The 16,339-nt window shown below is 38.8% G+C and overlaps 3 protein-coding genes across 3 annotated transcripts; all 3 read right to left on the bottom strand.

The window, feature by feature from the left end:
* Positions 1-3,830: 3,830 nt before the first annotated feature.
* Positions 3,831-7,874, bottom strand: LOC131328026 (N-carbamoylputrescine amidase). The gene is made up of 9 exons (XM_058361180.1): positions 7,627-7,874; positions 7,362-7,410; positions 5,760-5,851; positions 5,484-5,635; positions 5,355-5,401; positions 5,219-5,252; positions 4,877-5,043; positions 4,423-4,519; positions 3,831-4,299 (listed from the first exon to the last, which is right to left on the bottom strand). The coding sequence occupies exons 1-9, from the start codon at positions 7,707-7,709 to the stop codon at positions 4,124-4,126; spliced, it is 897 nt and encodes a 298-aa protein (XP_058217163.1). The 5' UTR covers positions 7,710-7,874; the 3' UTR covers positions 3,831-4,123.
* A 297-nt stretch (positions 7,875-8,171) lies between these two features.
* LOC131328135 (uncharacterized protein At2g27730, mitochondrial-like) lies at positions 8,172-12,499 on the bottom strand. Its single transcript, XM_058361212.1, has 4 exons — positions 12,375-12,499; positions 10,885-11,016; positions 9,957-9,995; positions 8,172-8,645 (listed from the first exon to the last, which is right to left on the bottom strand). Exons 2-4 carry the CDS (start codon positions 10,984-10,986, stop codon positions 8,433-8,435), a joined length of 354 nt encoding a protein of 117 aa, XP_058217195.1. The 5' UTR covers positions 10,987-11,016; positions 12,375-12,499; the 3' UTR covers positions 8,172-8,432.
* A 2,761-nt stretch (positions 12,500-15,260) lies between these two features.
* On the bottom strand, positions 15,261-16,061 carry LOC131327943 (uncharacterized). Its single transcript, XM_058361081.1, has one exon. The coding sequence runs from the start codon at positions 15,952-15,954 to the stop codon at positions 15,391-15,393; it is 564 nt and encodes a 187-aa protein (XP_058217064.1). The 5' UTR covers positions 15,955-16,061; the 3' UTR covers positions 15,261-15,390.
* Between the last annotated feature and the right edge of the window lie 278 nt (positions 16,062-16,339).

Raw genomic sequence — 16,339 nt, 5'->3', positions numbered from 1 at the left:
CCCCCTAGAATGGTTGAGTGATGTTGCCACTAGAGGCCGCAGTATTAGGCTATGGAAAAAAAAAAGGATTAGATCACCATATCTGGAGATGAAAAGAGCTGAGAGGAGCTGGTATCACGTCCAGTTGGAGATCAGAAAACCGAAGGCTTTCAAAGCCTCTGTGCTAATCAAGTTATTCTTTGGACTCTGTGCTTAGTCCGGTGCAAAGCTCGTATGAGATTGACTCATCTTGTCAAGGAACTAAGCGTAATTTTTTTTGACTTTATAGTAATGTTTTTGGAGCTGCTGCAAATTTGGCTCCTAGGCCTACATGGATGTAGGCATATAGCCACTTCATGGCGAGTTTGGTTTATCGGTGGTTATATGTTAAACTTGTTCAAGATCAGATCAGCTCGAGTCAATCTTGATTTCAAGACACTCAAAATAACCATAATTAAACCAAATTTAAACAATCAACTACTTGAACCGTTTTTCATTTGCTACCAGGGCAGGGCCTCAGTGCGTTATGCTTAAGGCGTGTTCGAATTTTGAACCTTTGATCTCTTGCAGTTAAAATTTTAAGTCTGGGTCTTTGCCAAAAAGACCAAATATAGGCTATACATATGCTTATACACATTCACAATCCACACAAAATTAAGACCACCAAATGGCTCCAAAACCACAACCACAACCACAACCACAACCACCCATCCTTATTCCACTCCCTCAAGTACTGATGAGGGAGGGCTGGCTAACCCAACAAAACAGAACAGCATCCCTAATAAATCTCAACTTCCCTTTGACTTGACTTCACCCACAACCCATGCTCATCTCGTGCATCTCTCTCTCTCTCTCTCTCTCTCCACCCATATTTAATCCCTATTCTGTAATCATCACCACCCAACAGGGCACCAACAAAGAAAACAAAAGGAGAAAACAGAGCATCAGAGAGCCAAACCATGGCTGCCTGTGGAAGCCTTCAACACATCTTCAAGAAGCCATTGCCTGAAAACCCAACCCTCCTCGAGTCCCTATCTCCATGGAATCAGATTAAGTCCCCCAGACCCAGCGAAGCTTCCTCCTTCACCGAAATCTTTGGCGAATTACATTTCAAAGATAATCAAGAATCCCCTCTTCCTCTCTCCTCCTCGTCCTCGTCCTCATCATTATCACAGATACATCAAAACCCGCAACCTGCTTTTGAGAAAAATGACAACAGAAAGTCACCAGATTATTTTTCAAGAACACAATATATGGGTTCTCATAAACACAGTGATAGTTTCTCGTCTATGAATTCAGAAAGCCTACAACATTGCACGGAGGGTCTCGGATTCGAAAGCTCAGACGAAGTCGAGGATTTGAACGACGAAATGGGTTCTGATTGGCAAAACAAGATAAGAATTACAAGGCATACAACAGGGGAATTAAGGAGATCAAGGTCAACTGGAAGAACCTTTCCTCCGCCAATCTCTAGCATTGGGAAGGGTGGAAAGCCGTGGGTGTGCTTCAAGTCATACCGGAACGAGGGAAGGTTTGTGTTGAAGGAAATAAGAATGCCAACTCAAGAATTCCTACGTGCCAAGAGAGAGAATGGTAGATTGAAGCTGCAGCTTTGTATGTCAGATGAGGAAATATACGAGGACGAAGAAGAAGAAGAAGATGATGAAGACGAAGATGAAGAAAATAATGGTGATGATGATTGTGATAATGACATTGATGTAAGAAGTGAAAAGGAAGGAGAAAATGGCGATGGCAAGAATTTGAAGCTTAATAACGATGGAGGTGGGGACTGTTGATAGGTAGGGAAGGGTTCAAGGGTAAAGATCAAGGTTTGAATTTGATTTCTTTTTTGTGTTCCAAAGGTTAGGTTTATGGTCTCATATCCATGAAAAGGTGCAAATAAGAAAAATGGATAAGAGGATGCATCTGATTTTGTCTTCTTCTTCTTCTTCTTCTTTTTTTTTTTTATTTTGGGTCGGACTTTATGTTCTTGATGCAGTTCCTAAACTTTTGTCAAATTTTTTCAGCGAAGTGTTTGCTTTTGGAATGTCTAATTTAACTTACTGGAAAGGGTGAAAGGTAGACAAACATGTTTGGGGATGAGGGAACACTTTTCGAAAACTACTCCGTATTTGGTTTATGGTTTTAGAAACTTGTTTCCTGATTATTTCAACAAAATACTCCGTAACAATTTGGAAAAACATTATATAATTGTTTCCGTTCAGCTAAAGTTCTTATTTTATAAGTATTTATTTTTCGTTTTACGAGAAAAATCATTCTCTCATAATACATCATTTTTAATTCAAAAATAAGTATTTATTTCTTTTAGCAGAACGGGACTTGAGCCTATTGAAAACAATTTTCGCCCTTGAGTTCGTAACAATATGAAAACAACGAGCATTTTATTTCCTACGAATAATTTCCGACTGTTCTCCGCAAAATCAATCCAGATAACGACAGCCAAGCAGCGGTCTGATTTTAAGACAAAATGCCTCGGATACCTTGTTTTTCATTGCTTAAACTATCGACTTCGTCCGAGAGAGTTATTTAGTGGTCTCAGGTGGTGCCCCAATACTCTTCGAGTTAGTTTTGTTCACACTTCACTTAAGAGGGTTGAACATTACTCTTTTTTTTATTGGTTGGAATAATGTGTATCCTACCACAAAGTGATGTCATGATTACAAAAAAGTGTATTGTATGGTAAGTATGACATCACTTTGTGGTGGAATCCACATTATTTCAACCAATAGGAATAAGGGTAATGTTCACCCTCTTTTAAGGAGGGTGAACAAAATTGCACTCATATTCTTCACCATCACAAATTTATGTGAAGTCTATTACCACACGACGGTGCGACAGTGCCCCGTGAACGGCCATGAGGCAGAAAAAATTATTGATGTTGGTGACAATGACGGTAATGTTTGAACACAGCTGTATCCGGTACTATTAGATGTATGTGATTCTATGTGCATCTAACAATTCCGAACACAATTGTGTCAAGAATTGTGTTTTGAAAGTGTGTTTATGGCATTGCTTAAGTCCAAATCCTCAAGAAACTTGCGGAAATGAAGGAGAGAAAATTGTTTTTTCAAGCTGAAGGCTGGAAAATAGGGTAAAATTGTGAAACTGGGCTCCGTTCCGCTAAGAAAAAATAATAACGTACTTAATTTTAAATTAAAAATAATATATTATAAAAGAATGATCTGTCTCATAAAATAAAAAATTAGTACTTATAAAATAAGAAACTTCGAGGAAAGATTCCAGCAGGTTGAGGACAGATACGGTGGCGGAAATATTCAATAATGCAAATACAAAAAAAATCATGCTGCGCAATCCAACACCATGGCAACCTTCTAGATGACAACTCAGCATAGAAATCTGAGTGAATTTGGTCTCCCATGACATGTGACCTCGAAATCCCACCCAAGTTTTGACTTTGGTTAGCCACATGTAGTGACATCCCGACCTCCACATATGCGTGGTCCTTGTAAGTAATTTGGACCAAAAAAAAAAAAGGGGTCTAGAAGTATCTCTCACTAAATACTACCATGAACCCAACAACAGATGCAAGGACTGGGGTCACTCAATGGAAAGGCCATGGGACAGAACGACAACAGATACTTCATTTATTACATTCTTTCACCAAAATCATGCAGATATTATGCACAATGACAACTACCACGACACGTGGCGAAATACGAGTCCCAGGTCTTTGAAAGATCATCTTAGGCAGCATGTGTGCAAGGATCAACCAAGAACCAAAATACAGCTTGGTGTAATTTATGTGATTCAATCAAGGAAAAGCACCGGAACAACTTTCTGTGACACCCATATAAACATGATTTGCCACATTGTATCGAAGATCCGAACACAGTAATTCTCGTATTTATTCGGTTCAAGTGCCAGCGAAATGGTCAAGTTCTATATGTGTCTGCCATATCTCCCAAACCAGCTGAGCAACAACATGAGTGTCTAATATTCCGAAGTACCAAAAAAACAAGAAGAAGAGTGTCAAAATATGAGGGAGAAAGAAAGCTAAAGAAAAGTGTGGGCACACGCATGCCACAGAGACGGCAGAATAAAATCTTGGATATTGAGCATACAACAAGTAACTAAAATAGGATAACAGTAACATGTGTTAAGTTCAGAGTTGGGGGTTGCTGCCATCTAATGTCAGAAGCACCTTGTATAAATCAGGACGCCGATCTCGAAATACTCCCCAACTGTGTCTTTTGGACTTTATCATGTCGAGATCAAAATGGGTTACGAGAACAGCTTCCTCTTTATCATCAGCAGTTTCAATGATTTCTCCAGTGGGTCCTGTTCAGCAAGTTACAAGTGTTCAACCATCGATCAACTATAAAACCCTCAAATACAGCAATATCATACTTTCACCTCTAAAATTGGCGCAAATAAAAAAGGTGGAAACTGTTGAATATTTACCTGCTATAAAAGAGTTCCCATAGAATGTGATCTCACTCTTTCCATGCTCAGTCTCGATTATCTCTTTACCAACGCGGTTTGAAGCGACTAGAGGTACCTGAATTTATCCAAATTGATTGGTCCTGTGTGAGTGGGTAGCATTTCATGATGCAATAACGTATAATGGAAATGTCAAAGCAATACTTTCGGCCATAACATAGTAACAATTAGGAAAAAGACCAATATTACTGGTCCCGTGGTCAATCTTTCCATTTAGATGTCCCAAATTGGTATTCCTTCTTGAAAGACAAAGTATAGGGAGGAAGTAATTTCGATCACGTCTAGGGAGGTAAGCTACAAAGTAAATAAGGGTACTCAGCAACTCTTCATAGGAACTAGAAAGAGTAAGCAGACAGGATGAAGATGCACATATCCTAGCCTAATAAGTATTGACTTGCCAGAATATGGAACTAACCAAATTGGCTCCGGCATGCCCTTGCATGACTCGCTTCCAGTGATCACAAGAATCAAGTCCAGTATCTTGAGGTTCAGAACCAATAGCAGTTGGGTAAAATAATATTTCTGCACCTTGGAGTACCATAGCTCGAGCTGCCTCTGGAAACCACTGATCCCAGCAAATTGCTGACAAACACTACGCAAAAGTCGATTAGAGATCTACTACTTTTTTAGCTTCTCATATTTGAGAACATACTTAAAAGCCGTATCTGAAAAAGTTTACAAGCACATATAAATTACCACAAACTATTGAACAAACAGAGAGCCAAAACAATGAATGGAAAAGGAAAAAATTTCTTACCAACTCCAATTTTTGCAAATTTAGTATGGAAAACCTGTATACAAAAACCATAACCGCAAAAAGAAGTTCCATTAGGACACAAGCCATCATCAAACTTTGTAAATACCACTATGTTTCAACTATATTAAACAGCCACCTTAAAGCCAGTGTCTCCTGGATTAAAGTAGAACTTTTCCTGGTAGCCTGACAAAAGGAACTATTCATTTCAGCGAAAAAATGAAATCACCAACTTAGAAGCTTCAAGGTTAGTTGGTCGTCCACAAACCTGGTCCATCTGGAATATGGGACTTCCTATAGAGTCCAAGATCTGCCCCATCAGCATCAATTATGGCTATTGAATTGTAATGAGCATTGTTTGCCTCTTCAAAAAAGCTAACTGGTATAACTACCCCCAACTCTTTTGCAAGCTTTTGCATCCTACATAGCATGCCAGATGGAAGTGTTGTTTTATTATATGGCAATAATAGCAAGGGCCTCAATAGCATAAATCATTCAATCAGCTGACCACAGTTTATAACTGACCACAACCTTAGTTATCTACCTTAGAATCGTGGGGTGGCCCTTATAAGGCTTGGCTCGCTGAAAGAAATCCTCCCTTTGTGCTTGACAGAAGTAATAACCTTCAAATAGTTCCTGCATGCACCCACATGGAAATGAAAATGAACTTCAGATGATATAGACTCAGAATCTCCAAAGAAATAAGATACAGAAACAAGGGAGTTTAGCGATCAGTCAACTGAAGAAAGACGTAGAAAACCACTGGTCCACAAGACTATTGGAATCAAAGCGTAAAATTTTGTGTGTGTGTGTGTATGTGTGTGTGTGTGTGTGTGTGAGAGAGAGAGAGAGAGAGAGAGAGAGAGAGAGATCTACAAAGGCATGCCATGACTCATGAGTTCATAACTACATCATTATGCACGTAAACTGTTTGCAATAAACTCTCATTACAACTCTTTCCAAGGTAAAGACACAAAAATGCCAAAGGAAACTTAATTTACACAATACCAACTGGACCATCTAGTGTTTGGAGTTTCAGGTTAAAACTTAGAAGAGTAATGCTCTCTATGACTATGTTACGGCCTGAATAATTGGCTCATAACCCTATAACCAAGAGAAACCATCAACCAATAAGCTTGCCCCAGCCATGAGAAATGAGTAAGTATTTCATAGTAGCCAGTGGTCAAGATTTGCAGTTATCATTCTTTACTTTGTGGTCCATCAAAAGACAAAAGCACATCATTCAATTTGTGAATTCTAATTTCCTCAGACTCTTATATTTTGTCAATTCTTTTGACCAACCAAATATAACAGGTGCTAACATCTCTCAACGCAACTAGTAGGATCTACGATGCTGTTATAATTGAAGTGATCAAGTAATAGGGGCTTATGAGTTACATGGACTGAAGAAAAGAGTAAAGAAACTGAATATTCTGAAATTCTCTTCGTATTGGTTTCAAAGGTCTTCAATTCCACAAATATGAATCAATAACTTGCAGTTTAAAAATTCTGACAGTTAAAATAGAGAAGAGGGTCAAGGGATTTCTGCATTGAGATCAAAATGTGAGTTGAATAATATGTAAGCTTCTTATAAACAAATAAACTAAAAAGCCATCAAATAGCGCAAGGATAAATTCAGCACAACATTGCACCTATTGAAGAAATTGTCGTCAAGAACAGAAAGCAACATAAAGGCCATGTTTTGATCGTGGATTTGTGGATAGATATACCAATGAAAAAGAATAACTATGGCTTATTCTCTCCGATAGGGCATGTCCATCCCTTGCTCAAATCTTGACCAATCTTAAATTCAAGTAAACAACCATCTTGCTAAACCCCCGCCCACTAGGCGGAGGATAATATGCCAATAATTCCAAACAAATTCAACTATCAATATACATGTCACGGATATTAGTATTTTCCCACAAATATCTATACACATTTCCTCGGATATCAATACACATTTTACCTATTATCCTCCTCCCTTTGCACACAGGTTAGCATTTTCCTAATACCAAATGAAGCTTTTACTTGCCGTGCAAAATAAAAATGAAGCCTTTACTCAACTAGTAATCCATGATCCGAATAGAGCCTAACAAATTAAACAGAGCTACACATATCGATTGAAATGAAAAATATCAGTTACCTGAATAAGAATGATGTTGGCACCCTTTCCATGGGCAGCTCTAACCAGCCTGCACCGAAAAAAGATCACTTAGAATTTGTTGGAATCGATGTCAGCAAATTACAGAACGAGTGAAAGTATTTCGTTGTACGCAAACCCTACTTAGAATCGGAGATAAATGGTGAAGGAAAGGGAAACTAGTGCTGCTTTTTTATTTTTTCTGAGTTTCGTGACCTAGAATTTTGACATGACCAGTATACAAATAGGAGGGAGAAGGAGGAGAGACCTTTCGGCGGTGTTGACATTAGTGGAGACGTCGTCGGTGCAAGCGAATTGCAGGGCTGAGACCACTACTCTCCTTCCCTCCATTCTCTCTCTCTCTCTCTCTCTCTCTCTCCAGTAGAGGCAGTAGGAGGAGACCGGGGAAGGTAGGTCGAATCCCCACTTGTGTATATCAATCAATTAAACGAGCCTCGTTTAAAGTTTATCGTGACGAACCAATTACTGTAGTATTTTTGTTCTAATTCTGGTTTTTACCAAAATCTACCTAGGTCCAACCTTTAGTACCAACCAAAGTAGTACTACTACTACTACTACTACTACAGTATAAGAATATTTTCGTTGGTTGAGAGTCCAAAAAAATGATTTAAGATCACAATACTTCGTCAAACACAAAGAAGTAGTTGTAATAAAATTCATCGGCTGTTTGCATGGTTTATTTCAGGCACGAACCATGGCTAAAATATGTTCTAAGTTTTTTGTTTTTCAATTAATAATTTGATCTCATCAACACCAAATTAGAAGTTTACCCAAGCCACAGAGAGAGAGAGGGGGAGAGAATTCTATCTATCGAGCATAAATTGTAACCCGGATCAAAACAGATTGGTTCAACTCCGATAGAACAGTGGATAAACTAAAAAAAAACTATCTGATCTCCAGCTAAAACCAGATGATGTAATTGAGGGAGAAAGACAGTGTCACTGTCTCCAACATATGCTATTTACTTATTTGTAACTACCATAAGGAAGCCATGATATGGAAGCAACCATTTCAGGCACCACAAAAGTCAGATTATCCAAAGCAGTTTCAACATTAGTTATGCACTTCTTCGGTCTTCTTCTTCCTGGATGAGAGGTACCAGCCCAGAGAACCCAAGCCAGTCACCAAGGCAGCTGCAACTGCAAAGTTTCTGTACTTGTCGGTTGATACCCCAGATGTTGAGGAAGCTGGATCGCTAGTCTTAACATCAGTTGCCTTGGTCTTAACATCATTTGCCGTCGGTGGTTTATCCTCTGGTTTAGGCCCCTGATACCGTTTAACCCACAAGTTATCATATCAATATGAGAATTTTGAATCCAATCGTGCATCACAACATGCGGTAACACTATCTAAAACAGGTAAGAAAACAAAAAATGTAAGACCTAATTGTAGATCTGGATGGTCAGATATATATTAACATTAAAATGGCTGTGAGCAGAGACAACTGACATGTTGCTGAGTAGGAGGGCTTTCCTTCATGTCAAAAGATGTGTTGGAGCAATGTGAATTACATGTGACTGTGAATTAATCTACTTGCAAGAAAACAATTAGCTAACTGAAAAGTAAAGGAAAGAACCATTCAAGATCATTATCAAAAACCTAAAAGATCTCTTTGCATGTTGGGCTTTGTGAAAAGACAAACTTTTTTTATTTTTGATTATGTAAATGAATGAAAAAATGTCTTTTTGGTCACTTAAAAGGAGTGTTATAGAACACCTATAGTAAAAGTAGGGGAAAGCGGGACTACTAGATACAAGCTTAAACACCTCAAAATGTCTTCAATGGTTATTTAAAGAAGGAAAAACCTGTAAAAAGAGGAGATCTAACATTTTTGAAAAAGTCAAACAAAAAAACCGCATGAATAGCATCTTAAGTCATGATTCATGAAGCATACGATTCCCAATATGACATTGGCCACTAGATTTGTATTATATAGGGTCAAACTGAATTTGACTAAATAATACTAACAACTAGTATTCCACCATATCAAAACAAGCGGTGCATCGCAACAACCCCAAGCAAACTATGTGGGAGAAGAAAATCAGAAAAAGGAGAACTAGGCATCATGAACTGTTGCAAAGCTGGAAAACCTAGGCGACCAAAGCCAACAACAATATAAATATAACTGTTCGAGTGTTCGGTCCATAAGTTGCTATTAGATACTTGAACACATAGAGATGTATAACAAGTAATACTTGTATTCAGCACCAGTCGTTCACTTGTTATAGCAGTTAGTGGTGAAAGATTCTAGGAAACTCAGTATGTAACAACTAACAACTAATACTTGTACTTTTACGTGGTCCACATGCACTTGTCTAAGCAAATCTGCAGAGCTATTTTATCTTGCCCAAGTAAATCTGCAGAGCTATTTTATCTTGTATGGGAAGTGTAATATTGAAGGAAACCTTAGCATTTAAAGAATAAAGTAATTGAGTGCTAGTTCGACAAAAATATCAGTATAGAATACTAAGTAGCATCTAAGGTCCATCAGTCCATGTCAGGAAAGGCCAACCAGATGAATAAACTACTAACTTATTTTTCTTCAGTTAGAGTCTTTCTAAGTACTCTTGATCGTACCTTGCGAGCAAGCTTCTCCATCTTCTCTTGCTCGATTTTCTGCAAAAGAACACATAGTTTTAGAAGACATCACAAAATATTGGACAAAACACGTAATAAGCAGATATACTTCCCTTAATATGGATATCCATCTCAAAGTTGAGGGCAGAATGCTGGTTAAAATCACAGATATGTGAAGGAAAACCACCAATGAAAAGCCACTTGCATCTATCGTTCATAGGAAAACTATACCCCAATCCACCACAAATTCACAGCCGTGACTTAGGTTTGTTCCTTATTCATAATAGTATGGAAACACATAATGTCCATGCTTCATAAATGCAGCTAAATTATATGAGACATCTGGTCCTTTTCCCCAAATTCACAACCCCTAGCATGGAGAAAGTTGAGTATACTGGTAGTGTTTGGTTGAGAGTTTAGTTTAGTTTAGTTTTGGTAGTGGGTAGAGAGAGAAATACAGTAATGATTGAAGATAGGGGTAATGATTGGAGAGAGATAGAAAGAGATGTGAAAGTAATAATTGGAGAAATAGGGTAATGATTGGAGAAAGAAGTAGGGTAATGATTGAAAACAAAACTAAAACTAAGTTGAGAACCGAACAAAGCCAGTACTAATGTTCACACTCGCATGAAAAGATGCAACTAGTCTGGGAAACATAGACGAAAACTCATGGCGGTGACATACAATCAAGCAATTGCAAATATCAACAGCAAATTGCTTGAAGAAATTAGTTAGGTACTCTCTGGAAAATAAATTATTGCATGCTGAAGCTTACAAATTCCGCGTGTGAAATCACAAGAAACAAATACTTCCATGGGATTTCCTGTCCCTCTATATAAGATAGCAATATAACCAGCTCGCAAAGATAAAACAAGACGCACATCGCAAAATTACAATAAACTAGCATATGAACAGAGAGAAAGCAGACCTTAATGTAGACATTCTCTGCAGCCTTTTCCTCCTCACCAAGAACTTTACCTTTGCTCATGAGCCTACGGGGTACATATCTTGCAGCAAGCCTTGTCGCCATTGCAGCTAGGAATCAGATACAGTTATTTTGCTGTAAAAAGAAAAATTATGAATATCTAGAGGTATGTCGATCAAAAGCTACCCGAATCAGTGTTCTAAAACAAGGAATTAATCGGCAATTAATCACCGATTAATAGCTGGCAGGGCCTATCCGATTAGGTCCGATTAACGATTAATCGCCGATTACTAATTAATATGCACCGATTAATCGTCGACTAATCCGATTAATCGCTCGAAGGTGGCTGACCGCCCGACTAGCGCCGAGCGACTTTTAGAACATTGACCCGAATTGGCTGACAACATTCCTTTCTCACACCTTGATATCACAGAACAAACATGAATACTAAGTATCTAGTTACATAAGAGCAGCGGTTTCGTCCAAGAACCAGGCTACTGAAAACAGTAGGGAAGCATTTTAACAAGGTCTCTTGTATCATCCATAGCTCATACACAATCCGTCAAATATTGGAAATTCCATTACCCCTTAGATCAAGGTTCTTGGTGGAAGCTATATAGTGAACAATCAAATTCGAATACCAGAAAATTGTAAAATTCAATCCAATTTCAGTGCCACTGGGGACCAGAAAACTGTGATATCCAATCCCATTTCAGATCCAAATGGAAAAAGATCCTGAACGAATAGTCAGATGAATTCCACAAGGGGTACCATTAAGAACATCTAGCTCTCTATGTCACTTTGTCCTCCCTAATTTTCTTTCATACATGCTCCTTTCAAATGGCCAAGGAAAGGAAATTTTAGGAATGAGTACTATTATGGTCCAAGCTTTCATGTTGTCGCATTTGATTTCTAGAATTCCAACATCGTATTGTTTTGCAGGTTTCAGCTCTAAAACCATGGTAAAAACTTCGAGGGTGGTTATTTTTGGAGTCCAACAAGCAAACCTTCCCAGGAAAAGCAGTAAAATCACATGTAGGTTCATCAATCACATGTAGGTTCATCTAAGTTTGAAGACACGCACAAAACCCCTCAAACACACACACACAAATATTGATACAGCTATCAGACACACACACAAATATGAATACAGAAATACACGTAATGTAACGCAAAATAGGTCCATCTACTAAAAGAAATCAACTGATACAGATACAAAATATAGGCACAAGAGAAAACATTACCAGTTTGAATAAGCACATTTTACGGACATTCTATGAATTACTGATAATCGCAATATACTGGTAAAATACTCCATAATAACAAGAACAACATGGTGATAAATCAGAATAAGATCATTTTACCAACGGATCTACTTGCTCAACCAAACCGAACACAGAGAACAGTAAGATCGATACGAAAACAAATAGCAATAAAACATGTTTCTATGTGTATAAGCGGAATTAATCTTGTATTTGAGTGAACTTGATTACCAAGCAATTGGAGGTCGTAGTTAGAGAGAGAGAGAGAGAGAATGTTGTAGAAAGAGATGTTTTGCTTCGTTTGCAGGGTTTTGGGGGTTTTAAAAGGATGATCAATTCTCGTGTTGAGAGAGGGAAAGCTAATAGCCGTCGGATTGAAGAAACGGGTTGATTCTGCGGACCGGATGCAACGGTGCGATAGGTTCAAACCAAATCTGGCCTGCTGAAACTTGTGAGACGGGTTTTGAGTTTGGGCTCCGATGTGGTCGAGTTGGGCTCCGAATTGGGCCATTCAGATCTGGCCTTAACCAAACAAAACAAGGCGGGTTATGATTTATTTATTTTTTTCTAAAGGCCCCATTTGTTTTCCATGTAAACATTTTATATGTAAAATGTTTTTTCAGAAAATAAATTTTAAATTTTTATTTTTTTGGTACTTGGTTGGCATTTGAAAAATATTTTCAGAAATCGACAAAATAGTGTAAAGAGAGAAAGGGGGGGGGGGGGGGGGGGGGGGGGGGTTTAAACAGTGGAAAGATCTGAAAATATTGGAATTGAACATGGGTCAGTACTGATGATCGAAGAAACTGACTAGTGAGAATTGTAGTAGAAAGTATCGGGTTCATTTCGGAAAATAACTTCCGAAAGATTTAAAGATAAGTTATTTTCATCCAATTAATGAAAAATGTTTTACATGTAAAATATTTTTCTATTTTTTACATAACCAAACTTCGAAAAATTACGCTCAAACAAACGGAGTCTTAGTTTATCTGTCTAATGATAGTATTTGTATTTGGGTACGCTGTAACAGCTAAAAATTTTTCCCGTTGTACACTACTGACAAAATCCCAGCACAGAAACACGTAATAGGCAACGGAATCTACATGTCATGTGGATGTTTGTGCACCTAGAAATGCCGAGCCTAATTAACTACGTACATTAAAGTAGTACGACATAACTACCGTTCAATCTGTTCTATGTAGGGGGAATTGCATTTCAGAGGCCGGTGGGGCATCATGTTCAGAGACGAAAGCAGAATTTTATAAACGCGGGGGTCGAACTATGGAAACAAAAATTTAAAAATTTCAAGGTTCAAAAAATATAATAGTTTGTTTGGTTTAGATTTTGAGAGATGTTTTTTTGGATAATAAATGGAGTGAGATAAAAAGAGAAATTTCCGAGGAAAAAAAAGAGATAGAAAGAGAAATGAAATTAATAATTAAAGAAAAACTTATGGCAGACAATGTGCAGAGAGAGAAATTGAATTTTGAGACCCAAAATGATTACATTCTTAAAGTATTTAAATGTCTGGATAATACTCAATACAAAATACAATATTTAGGTATTTTTAACAAATTAAAAAAACTAATACAGTATTAATATTGAAATTAAAATTAAAAAAAAACCAAAACAACGCGGGGGCCGTGGCCCCCATATGCCCATACACAGTTCCGTCATTGTTCATGTTCATCGGATTTTAGTAAATACATGATCGACACACATAAAAATTTTAAAAAAATAAAAACTGGATCCAAAAAACACACTGAATTAGAAACCCAATTTTTGTTTTTCTTCATTTTTCACGTGTGTCGATCATGTATCTACTGAAATCCGATGAACATTATTTTTGACAAGATTAGTGTTATTGTTGAGCTCAACAAAATGAACGAAGCCGATTATCATATTGTCTTCGAAAAATGGCCGAAAAATTGAAAATGAATTGCAGAGGGACACAACCACCCTCCTATCCCCGGTATATGCAAAAGTTTCGCCAGGGGTAGATACACAATTCTAGTACCATCAATTTACTAGAGCTTTACATACATTTTTTACAAATATAACTTAGACATTGGATGGGTGTTGGTTGCCACCACATTGGTGTCAAATTCTAACTTGTACCTAGGGGTGTAAACGAGCCGAGCTCAGCTTGAGCCTTAACGAGTCGAGCCCTTAATGAGCCGAGCTTAGTCATTTACTATACGAGCCTCTTTAATCGAGCCGAGCCTCTCTTAACAAGCCAAGCTTTTGTCGAACAAGCAGAGTTTCACATAGCCTGTTTAGTAAAGAGCAAAAAACTCGATTTCGAGCTCGGCTTATTTACTAAATGAGCCAAGCCGAGCTCGCGAGCTGCTTGGTTCATTTACAACCTTACTTGCACTTGGGGTTCACCAAAATCACGACGTCGGAAAACACCACGTCAGGCGATATTGCCAAAATTTTAGATTGGATTCGCCACTTTGGTGGTGAAGATTTTGCCATTCTTATGCCAAATTTTAACTTTGACATGAAATTTGTCACAAAGATGGACTTGATCTAATTTGCTTCATTTTTGGCAGCTTGGATTTTCCATGTTATTTTGAAAAAAAAAAAAAGTGAACCAACGCAACTACAGTGACACATTTCATAGAACAGTGAGCGTGCATAACCACGCGATGTGTTATTGTTCTGTTTTGTTATTTTTATTGTTGTTATATTTTGTTTTCGTTTGAATATAACTGAGATGATCTTTTGCTATAAAAAAAACCACGCGATATGTGCAACCAACAGCTGGTTTTTTTTTTTCACCTTTATACATCAGTGAGATCGAGGTGTTAGTAATTAGTATGTTAGCACACAATGATCCAGAAGCTATTCATAGCTCTGGACACCAGTTGCACCCTCCGTATGGCTCAAACTCATGTGCCCACTGGAAAGATAGGTCCAAAAGCTATTCATAGCCCTGAACACTAGTCGCACGCTCCGTGTGGCTCAAACTCATGTGTCCACTGGAAAAGCAGATGAGACAAACCATCTCGACAAAGAATATGATTTCTCACAAACAACAGCCGTTTAAATGTCGCCCTGAGGTGACAATCCATTCATAAATGAAGGAGAAAAGATGATCTGTGTCAAGTTATATCGAGTCCAATGTAACTTGAGTTTTCTTTCCCGATAAAAAAAAGTTATAACGAGTCCACACAAATTACACTCCGGTTCACACTAGAAACCATGCAGTATTAGCCATTATAGGAGTACGAGTACATTCTTCTTAACCCACGATCACTTCCACCTCCGCCTTGTTTTCCTGATCAACCACATCGAGAAACACAGGATCGACGACCACATGGCTATCCACGTGGACCCTGAACTTGTGGTCCCACCACAACACCTTCGCCGCCCCCTCAATATCCACCTCCGCGTCCAGAACCATCTCCCGCCGCCCGACGTCGGCGGCGAACTTCGCTGCGTGGTGGGCCAGCTCGAGGCCGCTGAGCCGTGCCGGGAGCCGGAGGTGCCGACAGGACTTGGGCAGCTGGGAGCCGGCGTCGATGTGGGCGGAGCCGAGGAGGGAGCCGGCGTAGAAGATGGACATCTCGGTGGAGGAGTAGTGGACGGTGACGATGTTGGGGTTGGTGACGTGGACGGTCAGGATTAGCTCGGCGTCGAGGACGGGGACTGGAAAGTTGAGCTTGAGGGAGTTGAGACTAATGGAGATTAGGTGGAAAGTTGGGTCTCTTGGCCTGGCCGTGATTATCGCCGCCGCGGCGGTGGCGGATGCTGCTCCGAGGAGGGCGGTGGTCCAGCCCCATTTCACCTTTTTGTTTTTGCCCATGGTTTTAGGGGGATAAACGCGATTATTGCGAGAGAGAGAGAGAGGAGGGAGACAAGGAGAAATTCAAGGGTTAGGTGGGTATCAGCTGGTTGAATAATTGATGATTTTGTTCCCAGGCGGAGGCACCAAGGTTTTGTTTCGGTGATTACACTGGGCCGATTGGATGCGGTATGTATTTGAGGTGTATTATTTATGAAGGGGTGATAAGATACTAAGGGAAATTAGTTAAGAAAGGAGTGATGTGACATTTATAGAGAGGGTATTAAAAAATAGATGGTTTGGATGATGTATTAGAAGGAAGTGTAGATGATGTAAAAAACTATCAAATGACTCTTTTGCCCTTATGCAGTTCCAAACTTTATTATGCCTAACATTAATTATATAA

This window comes from Rhododendron vialii, chromosome 1a (genome assembly GCF_030253575.1).
Source record: "Rhododendron vialii isolate Sample 1 chromosome 1a, ASM3025357v1".
NCBI lineage: Eukaryota > Viridiplantae > Streptophyta > Magnoliopsida > Ericales > Ericaceae > Rhododendron > Rhododendron vialii.
Note: the sequence above shows the minus strand (reverse complement) of the source record. Positions and strands in the feature narration are given on the sequence as shown.